Source organism: Mus pahari, chromosome 8 (genome assembly GCF_900095145.1).
Source record: "Mus pahari chromosome 8, PAHARI_EIJ_v1.1, whole genome shotgun sequence".
NCBI classification, from domain to species: Eukaryota; Metazoa; Chordata; class Mammalia; order Rodentia; family Muridae; genus Mus; species Mus pahari.
Window position 1 is genome coordinate 48,380,594 of NC_034597.1, and position 16,946 is coordinate 48,397,539.

The 16,946-nt window shown below is 45.9% G+C and overlaps 1 protein-coding gene across 1 annotated transcript in view; it reads right to left on the reverse strand.

Annotated features, from left to right (window-relative positions):
- Cryl1 (crystallin lambda 1) overlaps positions 1–16,946 on the reverse strand; it is a 115,653-nt gene that overhangs the window by 13,604 nt on the left and 85,103 nt on the right. The window contains exon 5 of the mRNA XM_021203552.1: positions 11,219–11,413. Within this exon, the coding sequence (XP_021059211.1) occupies positions 11,219–11,413 (195 nt within the window). The remainder of the gene's footprint in view (positions 1–11,218; positions 11,414–16,946) is intronic.

A 16,946-nucleotide genomic window follows, 5' to 3' on the forward strand; every position in this document is an offset into this window, starting at 1 on the left:
TAAGAAAACACAAGCCTCCAGCACCAAAAATACAGCGTAGCATAAGCCCTGGCTGCCTGGGGCACACCCGTAATCGCAGAGCATCTCAGAATGCCAAGACACAAGGGTGAGTGAGACCAGTCTGGGCTACGCAGCAAGACCCCGACTTTAAAACAAAAACCAAAATGCAACCTCAAAGAGTTTCAGATCCCAAAGGCCCCAAGTTGGCTTCCGCTTTCAGCTGGTGGAAGGTGACATCCCCTTACCCCCAGCCACAAGAGTGTCTAGCTCTGGGTACTGACGCTCTGTGCCTTCTCTCTCAGCACCCCCTTTATTCCTCCATTTCAGATAACCATTAACCCTGACTGTTAACTTCCAAGCTTCAACCACCCGATTGGCCACCTGTGTGAGGGTTAGTAAGGTGGTATAAAAACAGCATTTTCACTTACAGCCTGCCTGCTTGTCATTCATCCCTCCCTCCCTGATGTTAAACTCGGAAATCCTCTGCCTCAGCCTCCTAAGTACTAGGCTTGCAGGTGTGTACCTAGCATGGATTTCTTAGAGCTGTTATCTCTTCTGGAAGCTTTCAGAGGTCTGTGTCCACCTGCTTTTGGTAGGTATTGTTTGTGTGTGTGGAACTAAATACATTTTAATGGAAAATGAAGCACAAATAACTCTCTTCGGGTAACAGAAATACTTAAATCTCTCCCACACATTGCTTTGTCTTTAGGGCATGGTCTGATACCCTCGAGAGCTCCACGTTCACTATATTGATACTGCACATAGAAGCAGACTACTGGAGGAGAGAGACACCAAGAAGCCATGTCTCAAAATAAACAATCATCTAGAAATCCAACATTTCTTAAGTCTATCTTGTGACTTATTTAATACTATTCTTTATTGTAATTTTGTTGTAGATGGTGCTAGGGCTGGAACCTGGGCAAGTGCGCCAAGTGCTGAGACCTGCCCTCTGCCACCATGAGATTTCTTTCCTTGATAGAGCAGTTCCCTCAGAAGAGCAGCCAGTAAAAGAATCACTCTTTCCCACCATCACAACCCAATAATCAGTCATGCCACCTGCCTGCTGGCAGAAGCACCATCTGTGCCTTTCTCCTGACACACTGGGCTACAGGTCTGAATTCCTAGAACCTCAAAATCCCAGGTACCAACCCATGCCAGGAGTCAAATCTGAATGAAAAAGGCAGAGGTCTAGCCTCAGTTCTTACCAGACCACTTGTTTATTAAAAGTATGTATTTATTAGCATTTTATGAGTATCTACATCAGTAAGCAACACTATTAATAAATGCGAGTGGTTGGCTAAAAAAAAAAAAAAAAACAAGGTTAGAACAAATTCTAATGCAGATGATTCTCAGACAAACAGGCTCGGTTTCTCCAGCAGTGGGACATATCCTTTACATGGCTGTTACTATGTATAGGCATGGATGTGCTCCCCTGAGAATGCAGACAGGGCCAAGTGCTCAGCAGAAGAAAGAAACCCTGAAGAAAAGCTGAGCTGACCCATCCAGGGAGAAAGCTCATAGGCATGCTCAGTTGTTCCTTTGCACAGTGCCACCCGATCTCTGGAAGTCCTATGCTCCTGGAAGCCCCACTTCCCAATTAGTTTACAGTCCTGATCCTAACCCACTTCATGGGGTATCTAGACTCTTCCCAAAAGGCTACACTACTTCTATGGAATCTAGATAGAGCTCACGCTGAATCTGTAGATCTCCTGGGTCTGGCATCTATAAAACACTGATTAAGAAAAGAAAGGATACAAATGGAGGCATGGCCTATGTTCATGGATCAGAAGAACTGATCATGTTAAAGGTTCATCCCACCCAGGAGATTCATTTACTTGGGAAAATTTAAGTATTTTTAATTTTATTTTATTTTTATAGCTATTGCAAATGAGGGTTAGTTTTGTTTTTTTTTTTAATTTTTGGATAGTTTGTTGCCAGCGTATAGAAATGGTTTTATACATTACACCTTTATTGAACTTTCAGCTTCAGTGTTCTGCCTGTGAACTGCAACTGTATCTGTCCTAACGGGGCTTCCCCCTGTGGCATCTTTAGTATTTTCTGTATATAAGGCCACATAAGAAGAGGAGATGATTTAGTCTCTGTCCAATCTAGATGTGTCCTGTTTCCTCTTTTGTCTAGTTTATCCAGAAAGGATGCCTGGTGTGGTATCCAACAGAAGCAGTGAAATTGTCAGCCCTGTTTTTCCTTGATCTTAGAGAAAAACTTTTGACTTTGAATTAATGTATGAGCTCTGAATTATGACATTTGCTGTGTTTGTTATACATGGCCTTTGTTGTATTGTATTCTTTCTTTCTTTCTTTCTTTCTCTTTCTTCCTTCCTTCCTTCCTTCTTTCTCTCCTTCCTTCCTTCCTTCCTTCAGTTTTTCCCTTCCTTCCTTCTTCCTTCCTTCCTTCCTTCCTTCCTTCCTTCCTTCCTTCCTTCCTTCCTTCCTTCCTTCCCTCCTTCCTTCTTTTCTCTGAGACCTGTCTCTCAGGGTAGCTGGGCCCTCAGCCCTGCATCCTACACATTGCTTTGCTAAGAGCCCTCCCTTCCCAGCTGGACACGCCCACTTCCCCTTACTGCAAGCAAGGAATCTGGACAGGACTGTGATCTACAGCCCTCCCCGGAGCCGGGCATAGATTCCCAGACTGTTCCTCCTCCAGGTACCTGCTTCTACTCACACAGGCTCTCTCCTCCTGACAAGAAACCTGATCACAATTTGCATCTCTGCTCAGGAAATCAAAGGGCGGAGTGCGGCTGGTGTTGCACGTATGAGCAATGCAGCCCGGGAGCAAGTCCAGGTGAGACAGGTTCAGGCTGGGAAGCTTATGGTCGGTAGAGCAACTCTCACCTCTCGACAATTACAATTTCATGTTTGTTCTGACCTGTTTGTTATTGTTTCTTGAGACAGGGTCTCATTTAAGCCCAGACTGGCCCCAAACTCCCACCCACGGTTTGTGTGGTACTATGTGGTATCAAAACTAGCGCCTCATACCTCTCATACCTCCTTGGCAAGCACTCTACTAACTGAGCAACTTCCCCAACCCAAATTTGTGTTTTAATGAGGGCAAATTCAGGCTTTTAAAAAACAATTTTTGAGCCAGAAATAGAGATAAACACTTTTAATCCCAAAACTCAAGAGACAGAGAGACAGGCAGATCTCTGTGAATTCAAAGCTAGCTTGGTCTATATCGCAAGTTCCAAAACAGCCAAGGCTACATAGTGAGACCCTGTGTCAAAATCAATTTTCACGTCCCTTAAGGAACAGTCAGAGGTATTTAGTGCTCTAAACTGGGGTTCAAATTCACATAGTGTCAACATCACCTGTGTCTCTATTTAAGTAGAAGCTGGTATCAACGGGAAGCCAGCATCCCAGATAAAAAGACAGAACAAAGCACATATAAACAGATGGAGAAAAATAAAAACAATTGAGAAATAAAATGTCATCTAAGACATGAAATGAAGACTCCATCAAGTATACGCTAAATTAGTATTAATATCTGATTAGGAAACAAAGAGCTGCCAGTCAACTAAGCTACCCCACAGAGTTTATCTTTGAACAGATGAAACAGTCTAGAGAGACCTTTAGGCCCAGGTCTCAGGGAAGTCAATTCAGGGCTTCTCTAATATTGACATCCATTAGGACCCCCTAGCTTGTCAACAGAGCAGAGTCTGACTCCACAGCCTGGGAAGACCCAGAGACTGCATTTCTTATGAGCACCCACGTGAGACTTGGGAAGCCCTGGGAGAGATCGCCTCTACTAAGCTGAGGATGTGAGGACCTCAGCTTAGGATGTCTCTGGTGACAGCTGCTGCACATGAGAAAGAAGGCTAAATTCAGAAGCTATCACCTAAGCTATGTGGCAGACACTGGTCTAAGCCATTACACAGAGACCCTCCCCTCCCCCACCTACTCCTCATCATATCCCAGTAAGAAATCATCTCTGCTTTGTAGACCCTGCAGCAGAGGCAGGTCTTAATTCCCGACCATGCTGTAGCATGCGGACCAAGCCACTTAATCTATTAGTCAATTTCCTATTGCGTAAAGTGTAAAACAGCATGTTTCTCCTGACACCGAGAAGTGACCGGCAGGTCTGAAATGATGTGATCATGAGAAATGGGAAAGAAAGCTTCCCAAGTTCTGAAATCCTACACTGGGGGACAAGACAGCTATGAGCAGGTGGGCTGCTCCAGGTGGGCTCGGCTGATTCTTAATTCTTGCTCCAATGTCAGGTGAGTAATCACCTGTTACTCTGATGGCATGATCTTTGAAGCACACTTGGTTAAATGGAGTAATCCTCCCAGAACTTGGCACACATGTCTGAAACAAAGCTCAGTGATGAAGTTCTAGAACCCCCAGGGCATCCTGAGCAGATACACAGATTCTGTCCCTTGTGAAAAACCAAGAGGCTAAGCACCGAATCCAGTAGCTCAAGCTGCTGGGGCCCTTAGACCATCTCTCCACAACACCGTACGCCATGTGCTGACTTTAAATGGAGTGTCTTGTGTGCTGGCAGGTGCTGGAAGAGTGTGTGTATGTAGACTACCCTTCCTTTTCCTGCCTGAAGACTGGACCTGCCAAAGAGGAAAATAACTGCCTTCAGTTTCTCTAACTTTCAGGAACTAAGCCTGCCTATCACAGGATGAAGACTGAGAGGCCACCACATTTGGGCAGACTTTGTCACAAGCCTTTGTCTGTCTTCTAAGTCCATCCAACTTCCAAAAAGAATGGTTTACAAACCCATCTGTTTTCCCCGTCATTCATTCTGCCTAAAAATCACTGCCCCTCAAACATGTATGTCCTACAGTCCCTCATTACCCTCCCCTGTACAAAGAAGGGCATACGGGCATCTGAACCTTTCGGGGGTTACCCAGCACTCATGCACTGTCCTGTGATGTCCCTCTGGTAGAGTAACAAATTTGCATGCCTTATCACTTGTCAATCTAGTCTTAAACCTCTCAAGGACAAAGGGAATGCTTTCTTCTCGACCCTATAGAGCCCTAAGAACAGGAATCCTGCTAGAGATTATTCTGCTTACAAGGATAAAACATGAGGTAAGCAATTTCTAAGGCTTACTGCCAAAACATGCCAACGGGCTGAGACCCTGCTGATGGCTTCCTGACTCATTCCACCCACCTTGCTCCCGATGGGGAAAGAATTTATGGGCACTAGTCTCAGCTATTGTCTGGCCAAAGAGTTTTCATCACAACATAAATCCCCTCGCTGTGTTAATGCCTCAGGAACATAAACTTGAAATTACCTTCCCAGCCAAAAGGATCTCATCACTCAGTGACCCAGCCCTGACAGGGAATGTTAGTGTTACTAGACTGCAGCCAGACCTGCCCTTTACCAGTTCATGAAGGTCTTGTGTGCCCCAGATATGAAGCCAAACTATGAGAGGAGACAGAACAGGACTAACGTCTGCAAGACAATACTACAGACCCCAGTTCCTTCATATCCTTGGATACCATTCTTCTCCAGAGGGGTGAGGACAGCAGCAAACAGCCTGTCATGGCTAGGATGTGCAAAGTCAGGATAGGAACGTGCCTCTCGTTACTGCACGCTGCCCCTGCGTGGTACCCTCTTCACGAGCACCTGCCGTGGACATGTCCACGGGTGAGCCTTCGCCCCTATCAACCCTCCTTTGCTTCTCTTAGAATCCATCTTGGTTGCTTAGCCACAAGAATTCCACTAGGCCCTCTGTAATTCGACTGGGATTTAAAGCAGTAAAATCAGACACTGACCAATGAAAGAAAAGGTTCTGCTGTTTAAACATCAAATGTCCCCCCAAAGGCCCGTGTGTTAACCCCTTAGTCTCCAGCTTGGAACTACCAGGAGGCAGTAGAGTCTAGTGGGAGGTCTTCAGGTCATAGGAAATGTGTCTCCAAAGGGATACAGAACCCTGGCCTTTCTCTTCCTCCCCACCCCCACCCCTGCCCCCAAATCTGGTGACTGTAACATAAATAGGCTTCTGTTTCCACATGTTGATAGGCTGTCTTGTAGCAGGCACCAGTCAATTAGGGACTGAACCCTCCAATATTGTAAGATAAAATAAGTATTTGTTCTTTGAAACTTGCTAATCTTGGGTATTTTACTACAGTGATAGAAAGCAGACTAATACAGTTTTGCTTCTCAAGATAAAATTTACAAAAAAAGTAAGATTGACAAATCCCTAACCACAATAAAGAAAAGAAAAGCAGACATAAATCATGAAATTCAGAACTAAAGCCAAAGAGACCTCCCTATAGACTCTGGAGGGCAGGCACACACAGGAGAATGTGCATACTGCAAGCATAGAGGGCAGAGTTCCACACATGAGAGTGTACATAAAATGAATAAAAGTAATATCACCAACAATTTTACACTTATAAAGTCAATACCTTGGGGGGAAAAATGAACAAATTTCTGAGCAACCATAAACAACCCAAACTCAAATGAGGACAAAACAGAGCAATTCTACGTGAAACTAGATTTGCCATTTAAAGGTTCCTGAAAAAGATTTCTCCAGTCTCAAATTACTTGACTATAGATCTATCAAATATTTAAGGAGAATTAAGAAACCTTTCAGAGATGGAAGAATCTTTCGAAATCCACTTTACAAAGAACCACTCTGAATTCAAAGTCATACAATAGAGCACACGAACTACCAGTAATGTCTACTGTGAATTCAGATGCAAAAATAAGCAAATCGAGCACCGCAATGTCGAAATGACATACCACATGAGAGTGTGCATCAGTGCAAACACGGAGGGCAGGCACACACAGGAGAGTGTGCATCAGTGCAAACACAGAGGGCAGGCACACACAGGAGAGTGTAAATCAGTGCAAACACGGAGGGCAGGCACATACAGGAGAGTGTGCATCAGTGCAAACACGGAGGGCAGGCACACACAGGAGAGTGTACATCAGTGCAAACACGGAGGGCAGGCACATACAGGAGAGTGTGCATCAGTGCAAACACGGAGGGCAGGCACACACAGGAGAGTGTTTAAGTGCAAACATGAAAGACAGAATGGAGAGTCAAACACCACTGTACATTCCACAACTAAACACCATTATTTATCAGTTAAAACAAACACTTTTAAATTAAAAACAAAACAAAACAACAACAACAGCAACAAAAAAACAAAACCCAAAGCCCATGAGCAAGTGAGTTATTCCAAACAGGGCTGGCTCCACACCAGCAACTCGTAATCCCAGTGAATGAACAACATGGCAACTTCTCTGTCTGTCTTTCCCATGTCATCGAAACATCGCCATGCTGGGTGGAACAGTCTGGGTCCCCTCCAGGCCTGGATGGAACTTGTCCTGCCCTCGCTTATACCCTAACCTAGGGTCAGAACATGGTCAGACAGGCACGCTTGGCTTTGATCTGCTCTGAGCCACTTTCACACCAATGACAGGAAACAGAAGTACTCTTTCAGGTCTGCTGGCCTAGCACCAGGGTGCCTGGACAAAAGGCTCCGAGGGCCCATTTCTCACAGGCTTCCTTCACACCTAGGACCAAGGTCTACCAATGAACACCCCAGACGTGTGTGGGGAAGGAAGAGCCATTCCCACTTTCAACTTGCTTTGTGAATCCAGAGAACAAGGAGACAGAGAACCCACAGTGAGTTGGGGAGGTAAGGAAAGCCTCCCACATATGAAAGTTCATTCTGTTCTCTCCGTCTAGCCATATGAGGAGGCCAGCCAGGTTTTATGTGCAAAGAGAAGGTCTGAGCCAGGTCTTGTGGTGTATGCCTATAAAGGAGGAGCAAGTGGGTCAAAGCTCACACAGGCTGCATGATGAGTTCCAGACCAGACGGACCTTCTTTAAATGACCTTGTCTACAAAAGCCAATGAGGGAGGGTGGGGACAGGAGGAAGAGAAGGGGAGGGAGGGAGAGAGTAGAGAGGAGGGGAGGAGAAGGAAGAGAAGGGAAGGGGAGGGAAGGAAAAGAAAAGGAGGGGAAAGGATAGTAGGGGAAGGGAGAGGAGGGGAGGGGAAGGGAGGAGAAGGAAGAGAAAGGAAAGGAAGGGAAGAAAAGGGGGGAGAAAAAGAAGGGGAGGGAAGAAAAGGATGGGGAAGGGGAAGGGAGGGGAGGGGAGAGAAGGAAAGGGAAGAGGAGTGCTAGGGAATGGGTGAGAGTTTGCAAGGCTAGTGACTAGCCTCAATTCAGTTCTTAAGTTTTGAAACATAGAAAATCCCAATCAAGTTGAAACATCCCAAAACATAAATTCAAGTTCAACTGGCTCTGTCCAGTTGAATTGGAGTCACCTAACTCCTGCCTACAGGGAGGCTCAGAGCACAGCAGGCAGATTTGCAGCAAGGGGGTGGGGCTCTGGAGAGGTTTTCCTAATCCTTGCTGATTGCCCTGTTTGAAGAGGAACCAGGCCACAGGTAGCATGGCCTTTCCTATATATAAATATATGCAACAGTCAGGTCCTTTAACCAGACCAGCCCCAGCAGGCACAGCGCTGGGGTCCTCTAGCTGGCACAGTGACTGTGGGGAGGACTTCTCTAGAGTCTATCACTCAGCTCTATCTATCAGTCAGCTTTGGAGACCTGCAGAAAGGAAGGGATCCAATCCACATGGACACCTAGAAGCCCACGACAGCCGCTGCTGCAGCAGTGCACCAATAGCCCCTGAGCCTGCTCAAGTCCTGGGAGAAGAGTTGAGGAGCTAGGGCCAAGTTGGTATGGTGAAAAGGGAAGCACACTTCTGGATTTTACACCTCTGCCCTCTGCATCCTTTCTGCCTCCCTGCCTATGTGTAGAGCCCAGGGCCACACCTGCAAAGGGTAGACACACCTCCAGTTTAGTCCTAACAACCTTCAAGTCGCTTTTGTACTTGAGCATAAGTTCTCTTCTAGACTCTCTTGCAAGGAGAGGCTTTGGGTGGTAGCCCCACTTCCTCAGCCTTCCCATGCCTCTTCCTGTCAACATCAATTGTGTCCTGCCAGGCCTAAGACTCAGTCCAGGCTTGAGTGTCCGTAGCAGCCAATGCAAGGCATGCGTGAGACTTGCTTTCTTGGGAGGTTGTCATACCCAAAACCCTGTCACTCTGCCAACCAATAAAACAAATGCATTGGGCCTGCCAAGAGCTCCTGGAAAGGGGGGGGGGGGCAGACAGAAGGAACAAGCCGGTAGGGGCTTCCAGGATTGCGAACTCAGCATCCTCTCCAGGGTGCTTTCCTCTAACCATGCAAGGAGACGCACCAATGCTGCTCAGATCTTCCCATCTACAATCAGCTTCACTATGTGGTCAAAACCAGACTGATTTTTACACACGCCTCCTGCATAAGTCTACACATTCTTTCTGAGGTTGGTTCACAACTTTCAGAGTCAACTAAGCAAGATTTAACTCAGAGCAGTAACAACCAGACAGATCCAAAGTTAAAGCGCCCACACCACCGCTCCTTACTATGCTGCACTGTAGTTCTGGTTTTTTTTTTTTTTTCCCCTTGAGTCTATTAGATCTCTGTTCTATGATTTTAAATAGACCTCCAAGAAGGGATTTTTAAATGCAGGACTTCTTTAAAAACATCCCGATACTGATTGGTTTCTAAAGCATGCAAGGAGTGTGAGATGCTGGCACGTATCTTGTGGATGTCGAGTGGGAGGCAGATTTAAATACTGAGTCACGGCACAGCACCTCGTGCACAGTAAGTAGGATCCCACGATGACTCTAACAGGGAGAGTCAGACACATCATCCGCATCTGCTGAAGACTGGAGGAAATGCTGCAGGGAAATACAACACCCACAAAAGATGAGGTGCAGCTGGCTTCCTGGTTCCTGCTCTGGGTGTTCTGAAAGGACCTGCGGGGCTACACCCAGTGTGGATTGTGTGAGCCAAGCGCTGCGCTCCTCACCCAAGAGCAAGACCATCCCTCCTACACTTCCCCTCTGTGGACGCGGCTGCTATATGCTTGACCCACGTCAAAACTTGTCAAGAGCTGGAGATCTGACCCCTAGAGTATGTGGCCCTTACTTCCATGTCCTCAGGACCACTCTGTGCTCTCTCCTGACAGACAGATCTTTACAGCAATGGTCATGACAACATATTCAGCCATGAGTGTCCTCATATGTAAAATACTATAATTAAAGGATGAGGCCAAATCTACACAGTGAACCCTTCACACCCATGAGGTAGTTCTAGGACCCTCAGAGATACCAATGGATAGGTGGTCAAGTTTATTACATAAATGGCTTAATATTTGTGAAGAACCTATGTAGTCCTTCTGTATACTTCTATATACTTGTTTTCTTGTTTGTTTTGTAACAGGTTCTCATGTGGCTCAAGCTGGTTTCAAATACAAAATGTAGTTAAGTATGACCTTGAATTCCTGCTCCCCTGCTTACACCACACAAGTGATGGGATTACAGGTGTGTGCCATCACACACGGCCTCCACATATGTTAGGTACACATATGTTAGGTAATCTACATGGCCTGCAATAGTAACACAATGTAAGTACTGTGTTCATAGTTACACTGTACTGCTAAGGGGATGATAAGAGCAAAAGTCTGCCCGCCTTCAGAAAAGATTCATTTTTTTAAATATTTTAAGCCATGATTAATTGAATGAGCAAATCCTAGGAATATGGATATATATGGTACACACATGTATACATTTTATTATACACACACATATACATATATGTTCCTTACTCATATATAAGGCAAACCTTTTACTAACAAATTTAGCATTCATCATGGTTTTTCCCAGTTCTTGAAATAAAACCGAGTCCTTTAAGGGAATACAAGTTTCCTTTGCATAAAAAGAATTCTTTTTCATCCTGAAAATTTTAGACACCAGGAAGTAAAAATCTGTCTGTAGGAAAATGCAACATGTCACACACAGGTAATTTTGTATTAAGGGCTAGAAAGAGTTTCTCATTGTGCCTTGCTATCAAATAATAAATTAGAAAGAGGAGTCTCTCAAACAGTGAACTGCTATATTGTATTCTGTCTCCAAATGGAATGTCCTGGGTCTCCAGAAAACAGCAAGGACCCCCGAGTGTCCTCTAGCTTTCAAAGACCCAGAAAGTGACCCCTGCCCTACTCGGCCAGCCGTGGAGGTGGAGGAGGAAGAAAGGGAGGAGGAGAAGAGAAAAGGGAGGGGGAGGGAGGGAGGGAGGGAGGGAGGGAGGATGTAAGGAGGGGCACAGGGGAGGAGACAGATGGGATGGAGGTCAGGAGGAACAGGGAAGGAAGGAGGGACACAGGGCACGAACCTCCACCAGTCTCCAGGCCTCGCTGATGATGGCGTACTGCAGGCGGTTGAGGACAAAGCCGTCAATCTCCTTCAGGACTCTCACTGGGGACTGTCCAATCTTCTTCATCAAGGCATAGGTCCTGTCCATTGTGGCTGGAGCTGTCTCTGGGTGGGGGATTAGCTCAACCAGCGGGACATAATACGGTGGATTGACCTTAGGAGGGGGGAGAAGAGTAAGAGAGGGTCAAGGCCATGGCCAACGGCCAGGTTTTGCTCTGGCTCCCTCTATCCACCTACGTCAGGTGACACAAGGGTGGGCAGCTTTGGAAAGCTCCCTAGATTCTACATCCAAAGATAGGACTTGAGAAAGGAATGCATACACAGAATTGGATGGTTTTGCTTTTGAAAAGAACATACAAGTTGCCCCTTGCCATCCTGTATACATTTATGGAGAACCCCAAGTGCATCGGCCTCCTCAGGACAAGGTTTCTCCATCAGTAACTGACATCGCTTTACCCTTTCCCACCCTCTGGAACCACTTTCCCTTGCTGGTCTTCTCAGACTCAGCCATTCTCCTGTGCCTGTGTTAAGAACAAGAACAGAAAAGCCAGGTGTGGTGGCTCTTGCTTGTCACTCCAAAGCCTGGGAAGCTGAGGCAGAGGACAGACACTAGCTTGAGTTGTGAGTTCCCAACCAAGTAAGCAAAACCACTCCATAGACAGAACCTACCAAAGCCTAGCGCTTCCCTGGTTCCTCCTGGTATACCTCACCTACTTTGGCAACCAAGTGTCCCATTCTGTTCTGGAAATCAGAAGGCCACACAGCATCTCAGCAGCCTTACACCTTGGAGTGGCTAGAGGCAGGAGAAACTCAGTGGTGTGGCCCCCAGCTCTGATTTTCTCAGTTCACACTTGGTTCCTTGGCTATTTCCCATGAAGAAGTACCAAACATCCCAGAAAACACAGGCTTAGTAGAACCTAATGAGCCTGTACTATGCCATTCTGGTCCATGAAGAAAGTCTCTCAATGGTTTTTACTCTGTACACAGTGATGACTGTAGATGGTCACACAGCTATCCTCCACAATGACTTCTAATAGTGTGTGTGTGTGTGTGTGTGTGTGTGTGTGTGTGTGTGTGCCTATGCTGTGTGTGCATGCTTGTGTGCATGTATGTGTGAGTATGTGTGTATGTGTACTTGTGCTCGTGCATGAGCACACTTGTGTGTGCGTGTGCGTGTGCGTGTGTGTATGAAAGGTGCCACTTCAAAAAGGCAACTGGTTTACTCAAAGATACGCTTTATGGTTTTAATGTTAAATTGTATTTTATTTTATTTGGTTTTAAAAATCAACTGTTGATATGAAACTCACTATGTAGTTCACACTGGTCTCGAGCTAACAGAGATTTCCCCCTTCTCAACTTCCTGGGTCTGGGATTACAAGGATGGGTCTATGGTTTTTTGTTTTGCTTTGATTGGTTGGTTGGTTGGTTGGTTGGTTGGTTGGTTGGGTTTTTAAAGCAGGATTTTTCTGTGTAACCTTGGCTGTCCTGAAACTTGCTCTGTAAACCAGGCTGGCCCCTGACTCTCAGAGATCTGCCTGCCTCGTGACAGCTAAGATTAAAGGTGTGTGCTGTCACTGCCCCACATGTTTTTTTTGTTGTTGTTGTTTTTGTTTTTAGTGCTGGGGACTGAACCCATAGCTTCACTCATGCTAGGCAAACACTCTACCACTGAGCTATATCCCTGGCTCAACTATAAATGAATCATTTATATAAACCAATGTCCCAGTCTAATCAGCTGTCTCCTGCCAGATTCTTGTAAAAACTACTTATGACCTTTTTAAAAGTCAAGGTTATAGGGGTTAGTAAGATGGGTCGGGGGTAAATGTCCTTGCTGCCAAGCTTGACAACCAGGATTCGATCCCAAGGACCCACAGATTGAGAGAAGAGAATCAACTCCTGCAAGCTGTCTTACGACCGACCTCAGCATGTATGAACACACATGCACCAAGCACATAAATATAAAATTACTCAAATAAGAACATCAGGGTCATCAAACACTGGAAGCACACCCACATCAGATGACCTGTACTTCAGTGTAGACTGGAGAAGCTGGGCTCCAGGTCTCTGCAGCACAAGCAGAGAAGCAGACATGCGTCTCCTGATGATCCTGGTAACTTCCCCTCCTAGGTAATGGCGCCATGGTTCTCGAGACGCTGCAGGGCAGTCATTCACCCACAGGCCATAGGGGTCCCTCCTCTCAAGCTTCCTGGGAAGCAAGTTGAAGACCCTCGCATAAACATGTCCTGATTCCAGCCCTCCTCAGCCAGGTGCCAGGATGTCCGGAAGCACGTGTGTGCGGCACACCAGGGCTCCCTCAGCCAAGAGTGTAAATCAATGGGACTAATTTAGTGTCCAAACAGAAAGTACCCCCCTCCCAAGAAAAGGCACAGGGACTGGCCTTTCCTCCCAGCTCCCAACAGGCTGAGGCAGGAGGTCTCAAGCTTGAGAACAACTTGGACTTTTTGGCAAGACCCTGCAGAACAAGAGGGTTGGGTGTGGAGCTCATTGGTACAGCTCTTTCCTAACATACAGGAGGAAACATGGTGGCAGTGACCACAGACACTATGCAAGAAAGCAGGCCCTTATCTACTTCCAGAAAGAGAGAAAGAGATGCCCAGCAGCTGATAAGGAACCTGTGTCCGCCCCAGCATCTGTGGCCCCCATCTAAGCCACCTGGCCTACAGAACAAAGCACCGAGAAGCACCACAGGTTCCACCAGACACCTTGATTCCTTCACAGATCAAGAAAGAAAACGGAGGCTACGTTTTTAAAAAGTGTGGGGCCAAAATTGGTACAATGTTCTGTTGCTTAGGTGGGACAGTTGATACTGTACGGTGGAACAGAGATTGCCTCTGTGCCCCGCCCCTCCATGCGAGTCTCTCTAAAGCCACACACACACACACACACACACACACACACACACACACACCAACTCTGGCTTCCTCCCTACAAGAAGAAAAGTTGATATTAAATACATCTGAGGGCAAGAAAGGCTATAACTGGGAAGGTGGACGCATGAACCCCCCTCCCCTTCCTGTGCAGTTCCGTGTAGCAGATCTTCTGCAGCCTCTGAGGGACAGGCAGTCCAGGAAGCCCCGTGCTGAAGCCCATCTGAGGCCTCTGTGAGAACAGCACACGCCCACTTCTCAATACCTTCCACTCACCCTGGAACAGAGGTGAGCAGAAATCCTACCCTGCCCGTGCAGAAACCGTGCTTGAGAACACGGAGCTGTCCTAACATGCTGACTCAAGCGTCCCTGTGTGGAGGTGGAGGCCATAACCTATTGCGATGATAAATATCCACTGAGCCAGGGCCTTGCAGGGGCATGACCAGGCTTCCTGTCCAGGCAAAGATCCCGGAGGACTATGGGGCTGAGGAGGTGAGAGCTCAGTCACTCTGGTCTGGTCTGCAGGGCTGGGAGAAAATATAGATTCTCAAAGACTTGGAAGGACTCTTGAATATTTAGGACTGTCCAAATTATTTAAGATGCTACACCTACTGCCCTGCATACCCTGCAGTGACAGAATCCAAAGATCCAACTTTGGTGATCTGATCTACTTTAGTTAACTCAATTTTGGCTAAAAAAAGAAAAAAAAATACCTTATTTTAAAAAATTAACTCTGTGTGTGTGTGTATGAACATATGTCTGTGTATGTCTGTGTGTATGTGTGTGTATGTATGTGTGTACGTGTGTGTATGTATGTGTGTATGTGTGTATATGTGTATGTGTGTATGTATGTGTGTATGTGTGTATGTGTGTATATGTGTATGTGTGTATGTATGTGTGTATGTATGTATGTGTGTATGTGTGTGTATGTATGTATGTATGTGTGTATGTATGTATGTGTGTATGTGTATGTATGTATGTATGTATGTGTGTGTGTGTATGTATGTGTATGTGTGTATGCACATGTGCATTCACACTTTTATGTCCTGCTAGGACTGAGACCTTTTGTAAGCTGGGCAATTGCTCTACCACTAAGATACAGCCTGAACCCAGAGATCAACTTGGGGTGACTTCTGTTTTATTTATTTATTTATTTTTGAGATTAAAGTCTTACTCTGAAGCCTCATGTCAGCCTTGAACTTACGAATGGTCCTCTTGCCTCAGCGTTCTTAGTCCTGGAATTACAGTGGTGAGTCACCATAGCTAATTCTAGAAGTTTGGAATTATGCTTTAGTTTGTGACTTTCTAAAAAAATTTTTCTTTAATAATTTTTATTTTTAAAAATTAAAATATAATTACACCATTTCTCCCTTTCCTCCCTTCAACCCCTCCCATGTACTCAATTTCACAGACTCTTCTTCTGTGTAGTTTTGCTATATTCCTAAATGCAACATCCTCTGTCCATATAATGTTACTCGTATGTATGTAATTATTAATATTTCAGGGCTGACAACCTAGTGTTGGATAATCAAATGGGGGCCACTTCTTTGGGGAAGACTCTCCCTCTGTCAACATTCCTTAGTTGCCTGCAGTTCTTTGTCTGGGGTTGAGGCTCGGTGAGATTTCCCCTTCCCTGTTAGTATATCTCTGGGTGCCAAGGTTCATATTTAGGTCCTGAAAAACTTTTTGGCTGTAGCGTCTCACACATTTCTAGGAAAGACAATGTCCCAGCAGACTTCTTGTTTCTCTGGCTGCCCCCCTTCCATGAGGATCCCAAAGCCTTAGGTGCAGTTGTGCTATAGATAGATTCACTGGGACGGGCTACACGTGGTCTCTTGTCCTCTGCATTTTAATCGGCATTTTCTTGAAGAGTCTCTGCCTGCTACAAAGACAGGGTAAATATTTAGAGTGTAGCTAGAAATTATGCTGGTTTATTAAGGCGGTGGTAATGTGTTGTCCTCCAGGATCCATGACTTCCTTTGCCCTGAGTTTCCAGTACCAGGCATAGTTTCCCTTTCGTTGAGCAGGTCAGTGCCTGATGAGACAGCTGTTGGCTGCTGCCAACGTCTGAGGGCCACCACTGCAGCCTTGGGATTGTCGCGCAGTGCTGGTTATTTCTGTGGTTCACAGGTACGTGTCATAGGTAGATATCAGGTAGGACTGTTTCTCTGCCTTAATGTCTTGTATGTCGTGCTTTGGTGTCATGAAAGCAGTCCTCGTGGAGGACACTTCCAGGCCAGATCCATCTCTGGTCCTCCTTGTCCTGTGTCCAGAGTACATTGTGTCTTCAGTATTTATTTTATGTTTCAGTGAGAGTCTCATAAAACCTGGCAGGCCTCAAACACACCATGCAGCTGAGGGTGACCTCCGGTTCCACGCCTGTGCTACACCCCTCTACCCACACCCACGAATGTGCATATGTGCACGCAGTCTCTGTCTCTGTCTCTGTCTCTGTCTATCTCTCTCTGTTTCTCTCTCTCTCTCTCTCTCACACACACACACACACACACACACACACGTTTCACACATTGTTAGAGATCAAGTCCAGGGCCTCCTCATTTGTACTAGGAAAGCCATTTATCAACTGAACTTGCCTTATGCTGTTCATCTTTGCCTAAACAAGGTGGGAAAGTAATTTCTGAAGTCTTTGGTTTAAGTGGTGTTCCTGTTTTATCTAACTTAAATGCAAAACAACTGATTAGAAATCAGTGGCTTTATACAAGCAAATGCCTTCCTCCGCAGTAGCCAGTGTCTGTTGAAAGAGGTGTGTGTGTGTGTGTGTGTGTGTGTGTGTGTGTG